Source organism: Mastacembelus armatus, chromosome 14 (assembly GCF_900324485.2).
Source record: "Mastacembelus armatus chromosome 14, fMasArm1.2, whole genome shotgun sequence".
Taxonomy (NCBI): domain Eukaryota; kingdom Metazoa; phylum Chordata; class Actinopteri; order Synbranchiformes; family Mastacembelidae; genus Mastacembelus; species Mastacembelus armatus.
The window spans coordinates 13,603,503-13,620,481 of record NC_046646.1 but is presented as its reverse complement, the minus strand read 5'-3'; the positions used below and the strand labels follow the sequence as shown (position 1 = coordinate 13,620,481).

General features: G+C 39.7%; 1 protein-coding gene across 1 annotated transcript; it reads left to right on the top strand.

Moving 5' to 3' along the window:
• Positions 1-6,638: 6,638 nt before the first annotated feature.
• On the top strand, positions 6,639-9,166 carry pou4f4 (POU class 4 homeobox 4). The gene is made up of 2 exons (XM_026328798.1): positions 6,639-6,758; positions 8,237-9,166. The coding sequence occupies exons 1-2, from the start codon at positions 6,639-6,641 to the stop codon at positions 9,164-9,166; spliced, it is 1,050 nt and encodes a 349-aa protein (XP_026184583.1).
• Positions 9,167-16,979: the final 7,813 nt, after the last annotated feature.

Genomic DNA, 16,979 nt, shown 5'->3' with positions numbered 1-16,979 from the left:
ACTTCTAGGAAACTCCCCATTTAAAAATATCCAAATATGTATAAAGAGACTTTCAATTATGAATTTAAAGATTAAAAAAGATTGTTGTATCAAAGTACAGATTTGAAGTTGAAGCGTCTTCAGAGATGGATTCACATCTCAAGCTCAGAACATGAACAAGTCTCTGTTCAGTTTTGCAACCCATTCAAGATTTTATCAAGTTTGCAGTTTTGCAATATATAAAGTAGGTCACCTTTGACATTTTATTATGCACTTATGACTTATGATATTTTAATGCCATATTGGAATTATCTGGACTGTCAAAATGATGAGATTTTTTAAAATTTTCATTGCAACTGAAAAACTCAAATCTTGCAAATGCTTTTGCAAAGCTCTTTGGACTTCATAACAATGTAAACATAGTGAAAATGTAAGTACATGATGGTCACAGAGATGGGAATTTCTACCAACCTACATGATGTGATTACAGCTCTAGGATTGATGATGTTCCTCAGACAGGTTGGGTCTTTCACTTCTATATAACCAATATTTGCTTTTTATGATTGTAATCCAAACAAATGAACTGAGGGTTTTTCTGGTGTGTGACAAAAACATGTCATGATTTTTTTCAATCAGACTAGATGTCCTCACACCTGACTGAGATTGAATCCACCCTGCACTACCCTGGTGCTAATTATTAATCAAGACTCAATGGCATCAGATATTCTCTTGACTGGATTTGATTTTAGATATTACATTTTTTTCTTCTTATACACAAAACAAACCCAAACTTGAACCTAAAACACAGTTTTTGGAATTTCCCAGAAGCTTTTGCAAACACTGGGACATTTTTGTGCATGTTTGCGTTGAAGTCGAACCTGGTTGCTTACTGCACTTCACTAACTGGCAGTTTGATTTAAACTTGTTTCCAGGCAGAACCTGTCTCATCTCGGTTCAACTTTACTCGGTTCGGTTCAGCATGACAGCGGTCCCCTTGTACACTCAGAGTAAACAGGCCCGCGGTTATATTCAGCTTTTACACGCCAATCCTGCCCAACATTCCCTTTATGTGCAAGTGCTGCAGGGCTCAGATGCATAATACATGAGCACTCAGTTAATCTATTGATCCAAAATATGTCTTCTCTCTTTTTCTGTCTCATTTACTGTCTGTCTTTCTCTCATTCTGTCATACTCTCTTCCTGATTCTTTCTTCTTCTGCTGTTTTTCCATCAACAGGCCAATTTCACCATGTGAACAGACAAAACAGAAGATTAAAAGAAGACAAGATGAGAGAGAGATACCTACATGAAGATGTGAAGATAATGAAAGGTGTAACCATGAAAAATGCAGAACCCGTGAATAAGAAAAAAAAAAAAAAACAGAGAAAAATGGTTAAAATGAAACTAGACAAATAAGAAAGCCTCAACTGAAATTGGAAGAAATCAGACTGAAAGAGATATTTCCCCATGTAACCCAGGTACTGACGATATCTCCCACTTGGTGAACACAAATACAGATATGTCAACATACTGTTAGCAGAAAGGCTGTAAATGTATCACCACTGGCTGTTACATCAAAAAAAAAAAAAAAAAAATCTAGTGCTAACAGCAATAGAGCCGATACAGTTTGTTTGTATCTGGCTTCACTTGGAAATGATCTGCTAGGAATGTATAACACAACACTTAGGCTGTTGGGTATAAGATTAGCAGTGGGATAACCACATTGGACTAATGTTTGAACTCTCCTAAATTGGAATAAGGGGAAGGGTTTTCCTCTTGTTCGCTTTTTGCTGACACTGTCGATGCACCATGACCAGCTGTTCAGAAAGCTACAGCTACATTATGAGAAACAGAAGAACAGAGCTGTTTGCTGCTACTTTATGAACTCATGTAAAACTCAGTACCAGCAAAACTGACACACAAAGCTGCTTGTTATTTAAGATGAGTGTGTGGCTTCGGAGGTGCTGCAAGTTATTGTTTTATCATACAAGTCACCTACCATCACTCAACACAGCTTGAAGGTCACATGGTGATATATGGATAACTTTGGTGTCTCATCACTCAAAGTTAAGTTGAGCAGGACAGTCTACCCAAGTCAGTTTCCTCAAAGAAAGAAAAAGACTAGATGTGAAGCCCTTATTCAAAACTACAGGTGCAGGCGAAGTGCCGAAGATCTCTCCTCCAAGCTAACGAATTAACCTTTCTTCCAACCTCGTGTCTTTAATTTGTACTGGCAGACAATGAAATATTTACAAGGAACCCTACTGGCAGTTAGATTAAAAGTGTGTGGTTAGACACCGACTACCCTTCGGTGGACCCCTTCGGTTAGAAGCAGAGGTTGATTTGGTGAATGGCTGCAAAGTTTACAACGTCAGATTTTACTCACTATCAATAATTCAGAGCTGACAGCAGCAGAGAGGGGGAGGAAAAGGAGGGCAAGAGTGAATGAAAAAGAAGGGAAGGAAAGAAGGAGACGAGGGCAGGAGGAGGGAACACCATAAGGAGGTGCGTCGAGTAGGGTGGATGTCGGCAGAAGTCTGCACTTCAGTGTCCGTTTGTTCAGTGTGGCAGAAATCCACAGCCATGTTCTGCTGCTCACTGAAAGCCTCTTCCACTTAAGTAAAAGTATCATTATCACAGAGTAAAAATACTGTTACAAATAAAGGCCATGTACTGAAAAGCAAAAGTATTAGCATCAAAATATACTTAAATCATCAGAATTATTAGTGACATTATGACATATTAGTACAAACTAACATTGTAACTAACTTTGCAACTGGTAAAGGTGGATCTAATTCTAATTGCTCCATATACTGCCTATTGGCTTAATCCGTAATAATCATAATAATACGTTATTATTTATTAGGTGACTGTTTTGTATTAAGGATCTTTATTATTAACTAAAGTTGTCAAACAAATGTAATGGGGTACAAAGGACAATATTATTCTCTGAATTACAATTGAGTGGAATTATAAAAAGTAGTGATGTTAAAGGCTGGCTACACACTGGACGATTTTCAAATCAGTCAAACTTAAAAAAATGTGGAAGACAACAGACATGAGGACAGTTTCAACTGACTTTTAACATCATAATCCTCTGAACACACACACACTGGATGAATTTGACAAGACCAGGAAACCACACACCTGCTGCTTGTAGTAATGATTTCAGGTTGGTGATTTGACAAAAACATGAGATTTCACAGATATTTGTGTGATTGACTTCATGACCCATGCCTTTTCATTGTCGGCTCCACTGTGGTATGTCTTGCACAATACGTTAAAAAGACACAAGCTTGTCTGCTCGGGTTGTGTTGTGATGCACTGCCATGTTTATGAGTTGTAAAAGTAACAACATCGCCTGCTTGCTGTCATTGGTTATTGAGGATATTCCATTGGAGCCTCCCCGATCAGGAGTTGTGAATCTAACTGGTCTGAGGCTCTGACCCAATCAGGAGCAGTAAAACACCACACACTTTGGGATTATTTAGTCAAATTAATTGGTTATGGCAAGCCTTGAATTGGGCCATACCACCATGATCACTGGAGGGGGCAAATCGGGCCCAGAATTTGACATAAAATCATCTAGTGTGTAGCCAGACTTCAAACCTACTTACTTTTATTTTCAAAATCAAATCAGAATGGTCAGCTGAATCTGCAGGAGTTGCACAACAATGCAGATGCTCCTGTACAAGTGCACTGGATGATACAAAAAATGCCTTTTCAAGGGTCAAGATGGGAAGGAGTAAAAGTGACTTTGAAAGAGGGTTTATTATTTCAATACATTGGGTAGATTCATCAGCCACAAAGACTGATCGACTGCTCAACTAAGTCTTTAATGACTAAAGTTATATCCAATATAAGTGTATGGGAAGGGCAAACGTAGTAGGGTTAATCCCAACAGTGAGATATGTTGTGATAGAGGTGTTTTATTGACATGATGTGGATCCCCATATGCCCTTAGAGCATGACATTTCATATCTAGCTCTTTCCTTACCATCATGACTTCTACATGATTAATAATATTTAGTTGACAGCGAGTAATACAAAATATTTACAAAGCTAATCAAACAGAAGCAATGCAAGTTTAGAATTTGAGAAAAATCTCCCTTTCTTCTGACTCCTCCTTTCTTCTTTCTCTCTTAATTTTTCCTGGACTTATTCTCCATCCTTTCATTCTCTCGCCCTCCTCTGTCTGGACTCCCTGCGTTATGTCTGTCCAGTGTTGCCTTCTCAGAACAAGCATCCTGCCTGCCAGCGTCCCAGAGGCGGTGGGTGATGTATATTTGATGAGCGTGTGCTGGGGATCCTCTGGAGGGCTGTGGCTGTAGCAGGACAATGGGCCTCGCTCAGGTTTCTTGCTGGCCGACACCAACACCGCCGGTCTCTTTGTAGGTGAAGCTGGTGAGTCAGGGCTGGAGTTTCAGCTAGGGCAGCAGCCCAAGAGGCAGAGTTACAGCAGGGGCCATACCCAGCAGTCTGTTCTGAAGCAGTGGAATAAACACTTGGATCTGAATTAAACTGCTGAGTTATAACATGTAGATATGATCCCTTTTAGTTTTTAAAAGGAATGAGCTCTCTGACCATTTTGACACTGCCAAGATGCTGTCACCTGTCGTTTGAAAATTAACATGCACAGATGGCATTTCAGCTCATAAGATGCTGTAGAGGAAATATTTTACACATTTTAATTAGTTTTTGAACTTACTACCTTATTTAAGCAATAATATAAGACCTTGTCTCTAAGTAGTTACATAGCTGCTGCAGTAAAGTTGATACATACCTAGGCCTGACTGTTCTCCTTTGAGAAACAACAAAATCAACCTGGACTTCAGCTATTTTCTCATTAGCATATTCACAAAAATAGAATAGAAAAACATTGGTTATTTATGCTCCAGGTCAGTGAATTGAGTGCTTAAATATTTGACTACAAGTTTCTATGTTTTCTTATTTGTATTAATAATTCATAGCATTACTCAGCCTTCACTCATTCTGGTTGATTAAATTATGATTTCCTGAATACAAATATAGTCTTTATATTGTAAATCAGTTCATATATAATTATTCTTACTATTATTGTCTACTTAGCAATTTAATGACACAAGATAGGGATTATTTAACCCCTCCCCATCGCACCATTCCCTGTCTACTCTTTCACCCCTCCCTTTTTGAGAACACCTTTGGGTGATTATCGCGATAATTATTCCGTCTTATCCCGCGCTTGTCTGCCTGCCGGAAATCCCCTCTGTGACTGACAAGCTGCCGCCCCGCTGACCCCGCGGTTCATTTGTAAATATTTCATTGTCTGCTGCTTGTGCTCTGTTGGTCCTGTTCAGGCCTATTTATTCTCTAATTGAGAGAATTCGCTGCAGGTGTGTGTGTGTGTGTGTGTGCGCGCGCGCGCTTTACTACAGCCACAAAGTAAATGAAACATGATTAATTAATGTATTAATTGCCAAGAAAGTGAATGAGGTTCATGCAGAGGAATTCCTATGCGTCTGCTATCAATTAATAATTGGAGTTGAATAAATGTGTGTGTGTGTGTGTGTGTGTGTGTGTGTGGATACACATTGTGAAAACCAGGTTAAGTTTTAACCCATGGGACATTTAGCGGCATGTAAGGGCATTTTGGCCAGTCCTTAAGATTTACTCTGAGGATTTAGTTTAGGGTGAGGGTAGGGGGTCTGTATAAACGTGTGTGTGTGTGTGTGTGTGTGTGAGTGAGTGACGTGTTTGGAGCAGGTTCAATCAAAGACGCGTAGTCGTTGCTTTAATCGGTCAGAGCTGAGGGGTTTCAGGAGCCGCTCCACATCACAGAGAACGAACCAATCGATCAGTCATTTGAAGCTGTGATCGATTGATTGCTTTTCTGTCTTTGCCCGGTCATATTTGCTGCTTGTGATCATCACAGCATTGACTCTGTATTGTAGTGAAGTTCATCTCAGCATTTCAGCTTTGAAACATCAGCAAGAAACTTTTAAGTATGAACGAGTCACACAGAATGAGCGTCTGGCTGAAGAAGCAACGTATTGCTGTAATAATCTGCCTGTGTATTTTAAGGATCTGAAAAAGATGTGCTGTCGTTTCACCGTGTGAAAGGGGGGTGTGTACAGGGGGTTGGGAGCAAACACACAGCAGTTATCTAGTGTGTCATCCAGAGATTTGGGAATGTGTGGCAGTTTCTTTTCGCAGGTGTTGATTTTCAGATATTTCAACGAATATTTTGAACAGTGGAATCACACAGCATCCTTCCTCCTCGCTGCTCCTTTCCAGCCAGCCATGCACGTTTAAGGGGTGGCTTCACCCGGAGATCTCCACGTGATTGGTGGAGGAGTTTAACGTGGGGGGGAGCGATTCCACCAATGAGGAGAAGCCTGCGCGCCAGTGGTCCAATATAGGCGATGGAGGCGAGGAGCATCTTTATTATATGAGTCATTTACAGACGAGAAGGAGATAGGAGATCAGCGGGAGCACAGGAGTTACCTCTGCTCTTTTTTTCTGCTTTTTTTACTGCACCTGTGACACCGATCACACAAGACTTTTCACCATAAGTCTGCGTCCTGCAGGGTTTTTCCTCTCTGAGGCGTTTCTTTATAGACAACCACCAAAACGGAGCCGAACGAGGAAGACGGACAACGACCCTCCCTCACTTCTGCAATCATGATGTCTATGAACAGCAAGCAGCCTTTCAGTATGCACCCCATCCTTCACGAACCCAAATACACTCCTCTGCACTCCAGCTCGGAGGCCATCCGCAGGGCCTGTCTGCCCACACCGTCGGTGAGTCCAAAATTCACGTTGATACAGAGTTTCGGTAGCTCCTGTCATTTGCCAGCGAAACTTCAACACATCCAAACTTCTGGAAATACAGTGAAGAAAAAGTAAATATGTTTTTCAGCTTTTAGCCTTTTAACTTTTTTTTTTGTTTGATCCATCTGAAAAGTAAATTATTTTATTTGAGCTTGATACTATTGCTCACAGACGCACACAGGAATCATTGGATCCGCATTGCGTTTCAAAATATTTTTTTCCAAATTAATTTGAATTTCTGTTTTAGTTCATCGTTTTTTGAATTAACCAAATTTTTTCTTCACAACAAAAAAAATTTTTTTTTTCGTTACTAAAATCAAAATCTTTCCATTTCGAAAGAGAAAGAAAAGAGCGTGTTATATTTATTTTAAAAAATGGAATTAACTGTTCACCCGTGATATAGATGAAACATGGTGGATCAGAAGCACAAGAGTCACACCGAGGGCAACTCGGAAAATAAGAGTATCTGGTTACAGAAACTCGGTGCGTAAAGACGCACAAATGCGGCTCTGAGCTGCCAAATCCTGTATTGAACGTGTGAGTGACGCTGCTGAATGTGAAAGAAGATAAAACGCAGAGGAAAAGGCGTCTTGGACTCTCCAAGCGCATGTTCTCTCATATTGTTCCATTCATATTCAAACTCACACTCGTCTCATTTCATTGTCCACAGAAATAATTCAGGAGATCGTAAATATTAATTTTAAATGAATATCCATCCACGCTGACACACTTTCTAGGCGCTGACCAGATCCAATAATGTCCAAAACAAGTTAATGCCCTTTAGGTTACATTGTTATATAAGTGGGAGCTTATTTTATCTCTGTGCATTTAGGCTTTAAAAATCGATTTTGCCTGATGGAAACATTGTGCATATTTGAAATTTACCCTGAAACGCTAAATTTTAGCTGCTTGATGTTCCAGTTTGAAAAGTTGACCTGGTAGTCCATCTCAAAGGTAGAAAATGTTAAGGTAAAAATAAAGATTTTGCGTGTAAAAGTGGCGTAAAATAATTCGTTGTCATAACGAGGTTTATTATACTTAACGTGAAAAAATATGACAGACTCGACTGACTGATAACTGATAACTGACAGTAGGTTTTCCGTTTTTGCTTATTTGATTTTTTTTGGCCAGACCTTCGTTTTTTACTTTGAAATTTTACTAACTTTAAACTTGTTGCAGCTTTATTTTCAATTTAAGAGAAAGAAACGAATAAAATAATAGATTGTTTCATTTTCAGAGATTTGAACATGAATGCCTTAAGGAAATTTAAATATCCATATTTATTAATAAGGTTAAGCGTTCGTGCGTAATAGAAAGGTGTGTGCGCATAAAAGCACAGTGCAGAAATGAAATTGTTTGAATTGGTGATCGATGATTTTACGATGTGAACAGATTTTGGGTTTGAATGATTTCCTCCTCTAACCGACCTGACTCTGCTCCTCTCGCAGCTTCAAGGCAACATCTTCGCCGGCTTTGATGAGACGTTGCTGCAGAGAGCTGAGGCTCTGGCCGCTGTGGATATTGTGGCCCAGAAGAGTCACCCGTTCAAGCCAGACGCGACCTACCACACCATGACCACCATGACCAGCATGACCTGCACCCCGACCTCCTCCTCCGCGCACCTGCATCACCCATCGGTGCTCACCTCCCACCACCACCCGGCGCACCACCAGCCTGCGCAGGGTCTGGAGGGAGACCTGTTGGACCACCTCACACCGGGCATCTCTCTAGGAGGCATGCCCGGCTCGGACGTCTGCTCCTCGGCCTCACACACCGCCCACGCCGCCGCTCACATGTCGGCAATCAACCACATGCAGCACCACCACCATTCACAGTCCATGAACATGCATCCACACGGGCTGGGCTCTCACAGTTCCCTGGGGTCCGCCGGTGGAGACTCGGAGCCCGATCCGCGAGAGCTGGAGTCATTCGCCGAGAGGTTCAAACAAAGACGTATCAAACTCGGGGTGACCCAGGCAGACGTGGGCGCGGCCCTGGCCAACCTAAAGATCCCTGGAGTCGGATGTTTGAGCCAGAGTACTATCTGCAGGTTTGAGTCTCTGACACTGTCACATAACAACATGGTGGCCCTGAAGCCGATCCTGGAAGCCTGGTTGGAGGAGGCGGAGCGGGCACAGAGGGAGAAGATGTCCAAACCGGAGATCTTCAACGGGGGTGACAAAAAGAGGAAACGCACGTCTATCGCAGCCCCGGAGAAGCGCTCCCTAGAGGCTTATTTCGCCGTGCAGCCGAGGCCCTCCTCGGAGAAGATCGCTGCAATCGCCGAGAAACTGGACCTGAAAAAAAATGTGGTCCGGGTTTGGTTTTGCAATCAGAGGCAAAAGCAGAAACGAATGAAGTTTTCTGCGACGCACTAAGGCCAACGGGGGGAACCTGTAGGTCTCTGCCCCGTTTACAAAACAGACAAATCAGAACACGCTGCTGCTGCGCACTGTCAGAAAAACAAGGTACACCGTTGTACCTTTTGTTACTGGGGCTGGGCCTGTTTGCCACAAGCCATGCGCACTTATAAATACCCATCTTAAACAAGCCATTTAATCTCTTATGGAGTCTTAAAGTATGGGGTGTTGGTTTCTTTCTGTGATAAAAGTTTGTCATTATGTAATTTTTGCTTTAAAGATTCGATAAGGCCTCATTTAAAAAGATGCTGCATCTCTCCATTGGCTGAATTTATCATTTATTTGAGAGAAATCACATTTTCTAACTAAATAATGGACTAAATGGCTTGTTTCTTTATAGTGTTGTCCACCTTTTAAAGGAGCAGCAGATACAGCTGTGTTTTTTTTTTTGTTTGTTTGTTTGTTTTTGCACCAGTGCCTGAATTCCAGATGTGGGAACGGTTTCACAGAAAACACACCCAGGCAGCAACTTTTTGCTTTTAAAGCAGATGCAAACAAAAACTCGTCTCTGGAGTGTTTCAGCTGTATTGTAGACACACCGATAAGGTTGGTCTGTGGGGCACCTGGTGACTTTCCTCAGCTCAGTATAAACAGGGACTCGACTGAAAAATGTTTTTGAAAGGTTCCAGCTTTACGAAGCAACAAAAACAGCTGGATTCAACGGTGTACCTTTTTTTAATTATTATTCTGACAGTGGAGACGGAGGCACCGGGACTGGGAGGAAAAGACTGAGACCCTGTCCATAAACTTAAAGACTCTCAGATCTTTATGGTTCCCCCACAGGAAGTGGCAGAGAAAGAGGGGAACAGTGCTCCGTCCCGTTCATTCATATGGCAATTACTGTACAAAAAAATAAGAATAATAATAATGACGAGAATCGAAGAATAATTGTTATTATTCTCCTTAGTCGGAATAGCTTTTTATATTTATCATTGTACATATTTGTGAATATGTTACACCTCCGTGTGTGGAAAAAGCTCATTGAAATGTATTGAATTTTCGCTGTCTCTCCTCCCAGGTGTTTGTTTCTGTAGGGAATTGGATAGTCTTAGGGGGGACACATCGGGCCAAGTTAGGAAAAAAAAAACAACAAAACAAACAAACCCTCGGTCTGTGGGCTAATTCATGAGGCACAATAACTACTGTAATCCGTTGCATGGTTTACTCGTAAGAGGGAGAGGGGTGTATCTGTACGTTTCTGGCTCTGAAAAGATGAAATTAATTCCCATATTCCCCCCCCCCCCCAATCACCCCCACCCCTCCCGAAGTGAATGCATTGCAATAAGAAGACACACACACACAAACACACGCACGAATATACACACATTCACACGGTATAGCTGTGTGTCTACCTCATTACGCAAGTGTTGGCACGTTCATGGTGATTTCAAAACAAACACAAGCTTAAAAAAAAGAAAAGAAAAAAAAACTAATTTTTTTGTTTTCTTTTTTTTTTTAAAATGTGTTTTTGTTTTTTTCTTTTCGTTCCTCTTCCACCAGTGGTGAATTAGGCCTAGAAGACTCACTGATGTGTAAAACTAGTGTATGTTCAATTTCACTGCAATGAAGCTTTGACAATCAAATTATTATTATTATTATTATTATTATTATTATTGCTGACACCTTTGTGGAGCGCACTTTGTAGATATTCTGATGAAGGGAAATAGTCGGCCTTATTTATGCATATTTTTTTCAACACTTCTGAGAAACATACATTTTTGTTTAATTTTTTTTTCCCTTTATATTTATTTGAACTTAATTTATTTTGGAGAAGAAAAAACATATTTCATTTGTGAAAGTGTGCTTTAAATGTGTCTGTGTAAGCGACAGAAGCTGAAATAAACCGTGCACGTTTTACTTCACTCTCTGACAGCCTTTCTTTGGAAAATAAAACATTGGAATGGACAGAACAGTCTCAAAAGAATTTTAAAAAATATTTTTTCTTCCATTTTATTATTACACTGAGTCACAACATGCGTTTATCCTGAATGTGTGGAATTAAATGACACAATGCAGCTTTATCACTACTACAGCCTGTGTTTGCTGATACAGGTGTTAATATCCTTACTTTAAAAGACAGAATTAATGGAGCGATGTAATATGAGATTGGAGCAGCAGTCTCTCTGTGCATAGAGAGCAGAGCAGCTGCTGTTCTGAAACAGGAGAGCCCTGGAGGTGAAGGAGGTCCATCTGAAAGCTGCTTCCCAACGGTGATGAATAGGATTTGATACTTGAGTGACTCTAATATTGATCAACTTTGCTGGGTATGAAGAGTGCACTGCTCTAGCACATCATGAAAAGCACAGGCCTCGCATGTGATGTTTCTCTCAGAGGCAGAAAAAACCCTGAAACCTCAGATCCAGTAAAGAGCCACAGCTTTCCAAAGTTAGAAAACTCAACGATGCAATTTTGACTCAATTAGCCTATATAAAATAAACAAAGGAAATAAAAAAAGTTAAGAAAGATATGTGTAAACTCTATAAGCCTTCTACTGAATGAATGACACAAATTCTTATGTTAGTGGATTAGTTTATGCAACAAGTTATAAACCCCATAGGAAAATATTTAAAGACAACGAAAAGGGAACACACTGTCTGCATTTTACCAATTATTGAAATACCAGAAGAATGACTTTAGACCAAAGCATATCCAGGGCTGTAGCCGACTGAGGTCATGGACCCCAACACCCCCCCTAAAAAAACTGAACCAAACCAAAACAGCATGTACTCAGTTCTGCAAGTTGCGCTTTGCAGTGTGAAGGTCTGAATTATTTTTTTAAATTTTCTCCACCCTTCAAGATTAGAAATCTGGAAAGAAAATGTTACCTTTATTTTTCATTGTATTTATTTGGACTGAAAATTTAAACCTACACAATTTATCTTACAAAACATCAACATATGTAGAATCTAAACTATCTCCGAGGTGCGAACACTTCAAATTCGTAACGGAAAACAGAAAATAATGAATGACCACTTAGTTTTCAATGGTAGCCCCAATAAAACTATATGTTAACTTTCCACTCTGTCTCTCTGCCTTGGTGAGGAGCAGAGGTCACACATGGTGATAGGTACAAGTACGTTTTTACTAAAAAATCTGATTATTTCCTCCTGCCATCAACTGTTCATTAACTATAAGCCTACATAAAACTTCAAGACATTTCTGTCAGATGCCAAATGCAAAATTTGCCTATGATTAGATCATTAGACAACAACCAATCACACTTTTCCAGATGAAAGCAGTGTAAGAGCAGAAAATATGCTTACTGAATGGATATGTGTAGTCCAGTGTATGTGTAAATATAAATTAAATTAATCAATACATTGTAAGTATTGTGTATATAATATAGCCTACCCAAACCTTAAATATTTATTTATTATTTACCTTCAAAACAAAAGCATATATATCAACAAATGGGTTTTTACCATGAGGTGTGCACAGCCTCATTTTTCACGACCTTTTGTTACATAAATGTGAAATGGTTAATGTAATCACAAAGTGGCAGCATATTTATTTGGAAACTGATAGAAAACAGAATAACATGTTGAGCACTGACTGTAAACACTAAGGTTTGAATTTAAAATGGACACTTTTAGTCTTGAGGTTAAACCACCTAAACCTGAAAGTTATTTCTATATTAGATAACACATCTACAATATCTGCATATTTTATATTTATTACTATCTCGCTTTTCTTTGGTCTTTAGCTCAGCAGGTGGTTTTGGCTCCTAAACCTGTTATTAATGAATAATAAATATCAGATGTTATGATACTATTGATTTTTGCATGTGTTTGTTAAGAAGCTACTTTTCTCTGTTGTACAACAGCGGCTCGGGCCCTGATCCCCTTGGAGCAACCCAATACAGGCCGTTAATGCAGCAGGTCCCAAAGTGGGTTTGATTGCTGCTTGGCGTTGATGAATGACCCAGCAGGTTCACCAGCAGCACAAGAAACACCTACAGTTTACATTTCATGATTCAAAGTGTGCACAGTGACAGGGTTTCTCCTTTCAGTTAAGAAAAAAACTATTAATATTCTAAGAAGATTGTCACACACCAGTAAAGTCAAAGAAAAAAATATTAAAGTAGTATACAAATAAACAGAAGGAAAATTTAATAACAGGCCAAGTTTTTCCAAATTAAAAAAAAAATATGCAAAATGTAAAAATAGGTTACCATTAACGTTTGTTCTAAGCAAATTGTTTTTGATATTTTTTCTTGAAGTGTTTTGTCTTTACATAACATTCATTTAATTACAATAAAAAAAAAATCATATATACCTTTCAGGTTTTAGGGGCTTTGTCTTGTGAACTATGCATTTGTCAATATTGACAGATATTTTTTGCCCAGCAGACAGTGGCTGGCATGACAAAGAATGTAGTACATGGCTTCATCAAAGTTTAATTGCCGAGCAGCACTCCAGTTGAAGCCTATAAATTATATATAATTGACCGTGTAATCAATGTGAACAGTGTATCAGGTTTTCCTGAGACAAAGTGACAGAATGCAAATTATACACAGAAGAAAGAAAACAACAAAGGAGAAGCTATATTATTACTACAATATTTTAAAATGTTCTATTTGGAGGCAGAAGTGACTACATTTTAGTTTTCCATTCCCAGTAAGTAAAATATTTCTATATTACAGAATTTGCCACCTTGTATTTTTATTTGGCCTTCACAATAATAGCACTACCTAAGACAAGATGCAATACACTGTAAAGTTGTTAATTGTGAAGTGAGGGTGGTTCAAATGGGAGAAGTGTCTGAAAATTTCAACATCCAATTTGAATCAACAACCAAAGCAATCCCATCTTCTTATTTTAGTTTTAAATATTTTTTTTATTTAGGATTATTTACCAAACACTTTGCTGTGACAGGCCTCTGTGGTGTTATGATCAGTTTTTCAACAGAAAATGCACCGAAACAAAAAAATGACGTGAGAGATTTGTGGCGCTTTTTTTAGGAGCGTGTTCACTGCAACACACCTGCATAGTCAAAAAAACAAGTGAGTTCAATAATTAAAAACTACAAAAATATGACTGTTTTCCTCCATTGGTTGGCGTTGTCCATGTGATCCATCGTCCTCCAGACCCCACCCTGGCTGTTGTTGTTCTTTGTAGATTAGCGGTTAAAAGAGCTTTTCCCAGGACAGCCGTAGTTAATTGTTTGATTTAAATAATTAAGAAACGAGAGGCCTCGTTTTCCTCCTCTGTGTTGTGCCTGTGTTGGATCCAAACAAAAGCAAATCAGACTGAGGCTTTCCTTCATCATGAACCACCAGAGGGGTAATGCGAGTGTACACACACACACACACACACACACACAGACAACTTCAGTCAGCCAGCCGTCCTAAATCTTACTGAGGTGAAATGATGTGATGTACAGCCTCATTGATATAAGCCCATAGTCAGCAATGGACCAAATCATAGGTTAATATACATTATAGTCTCACAAAACAAAAACCTTAACATCTCTAAGGAAATATGTTGGTCATTACAATAAAACAAAGATACAATGGTTATTCAAGTGTCTCCAATAAAATGCAACCCAACAATCATTATTCAGTGCGGCACTGTGTTCTTTAATGTGTGTGTGTCTTATGGTGTTTTGTGCTCTAACTAATCATTGTTTCCAGCATGACCTGTTTTCCCATCCACCTCTCTGTGGTCAAATTTAAGCAACTACAACTATGTGGTTACTGTTTTGTCACTTTTTAAATGAAACAGAGGTTGGCTGAGGGTAGGACAGAGGAGGCTACTTGTGGTTTCTGGTCTCCAAGTTAGACACTCATATGTCTAACTGTCCACCCTGACGTCCTCCCATTAATAACAGCAGCTGAGGCAGCAGTTATTATTTGTGTGACCTCAGGAGGACACTTGGCAGGAAAACATAAACATAGATTGCCTGCTTTTACTGTTTGAATGCAGTATCTCTAACTGACGCTATGTTAGCATTGGCAAAGAGTAGGTGGCAAGGGATTTTCCAAATAGAGCCAAGTAAAATGTTATTTGCATTTAAACTATTTTCTGTTTACTTTTTTGTTGTTGTGGATCACACATCCTGCAAGACAAAACTGACAGTAAGCAGCACTGACCCATTTCTGTGTCATTGATCATCCAAACTCAGGCATTTTACAGGTACATGTACTCCATGTTTACTCTATGAAGCTATATTTGTTTGGATTCGGTTTCAACCTTAGTCCATCCTTCTGTCAATTAGCTATACTGCTTATTCTGTAGAGGGTCATGGGAGAGCTGGAGCCAATCCAAGCTGACCTGGGGCAAGAGGCGGGATGCGCCCTGGACAGATCAGCAGTCTATCACAGGCCTGACACATAGACAGACATATCACACTCTCATTCACACCTGAGGGCAATTCAGAGTCACCAATTAACCTAACCCCAAACTGCATGTCTCTGGACTGTGGGAGGAAACCAGAGTACCCAAAGAAAACCCACGCTCATATTCTACACAAAAAGACCCTAGTCCGGTTGGTTGAACCCCAGACCTTCCTGTTGAGAGGTAACAGTTCTAACCACAGCACCGCATCCAGCCCAGGCCCTCTGATTGGAGAAAGTCATTCCCAGGACTCAGGACAAACTACTCAATCAATCTTAAAATGTTGGCAGCATTTAAGTGAGTGGGACCAGGTTCTGGAAACTCACTACATTTTGTATGGGTTTGGTGAAAGAACCTTATTCCATTCATCCTTCAAGTCAGTGTAGACTATTTGACCAAGACCACGGCCATACTAAATGTTTCAGTTGCCGAAACCTAACAGCGTGTGATGCAGGATGCAAATCTCCATCTCCTGTTATTTCTTTGTTTTGTATGACAGCTATCCAACCTAAACCTCCCCCATACACCTAAGTGCACCTATGAGAATGTCATACTTCCTTGATTGGAAAAAAAACATTGCTAGGAAATGTAATCCAGGCAGCAATTATGTTTACTTTAAATGTATTTGAAAGAGATGAGTGAAGTGGTTCATTCGACACCGGTGATTCCAGATTCCTCTGAGTGAAGCATCCACTTGCTGCTGTTCAAAACAGAATTTCATATGCTTTTATGGCTGAATATGTTCACAGATTCCCCACTGGCAGAACTTCATTTGGACATACTGGATCTATTTTCACTGGTCTTTGTTGTACGCTTACTGGGTGCATTTGTTAAAAAAAAAAATATATATATATATATATACATACATACATATATATATATGTATGTATGTATATTTTTTGTGTATAATGTCATATATATATATATATATATATATATATATATATATATAGTAGGTATTGATACAGAAATAGAGAGCTTTAAAATAGGCCTGAATGCAATACTCCAGACCCTCTGCTATCCCTAGTGCAAAAACCACTCTGGTTTGATAACATGCAACTCAGTCTCATTCAACACCAGGGAAAGATATAAACATCAAAACATCTGGAAAGTGGTCCGTATGGTTTTTGTTCCCTCATCTGTGCATGGCAGACCTAGTGCTACCTCGTGGCAGCACACAAGCGCCCAGAAGGGAGCAGAGTATATATGAATAAGCAGGATATGCTGTTAATTCCTCTCTCTTTCAGCTTACTCCATCCAGCTTGTGTTTTCCATGAAGCAAGGAAGCACATTTTCATAAATAGACCTTGGCCGAGCGCCGTGGAGATGAAATTTTAATGAAGCTCAGAGTCTTGAGTGCAGCGCTGGGGCCTTAGAGAATCAGCCCTCTGTTACATTACTATTGCTCTCTCTCTCTTTTTCTCTCTCTCAAACAC

Excerpts from the sequence above, each read along its gene's own strand:
- pou4f4 (XM_026328798.1), top strand. The coding sequence starts at position 6,639 with ATGATGTCTATGAACAGCAAGCAGCCTTTCAGTATGCACCCCATCCTT. Across the intron at positions 6,759-8,236 it reads CCTGTCTGCCCACACCGTCG|CTTCAAGGCAACATCTTCGC; the intron begins GTGAGTCCAAAA and ends CTCCTCTCGCAG.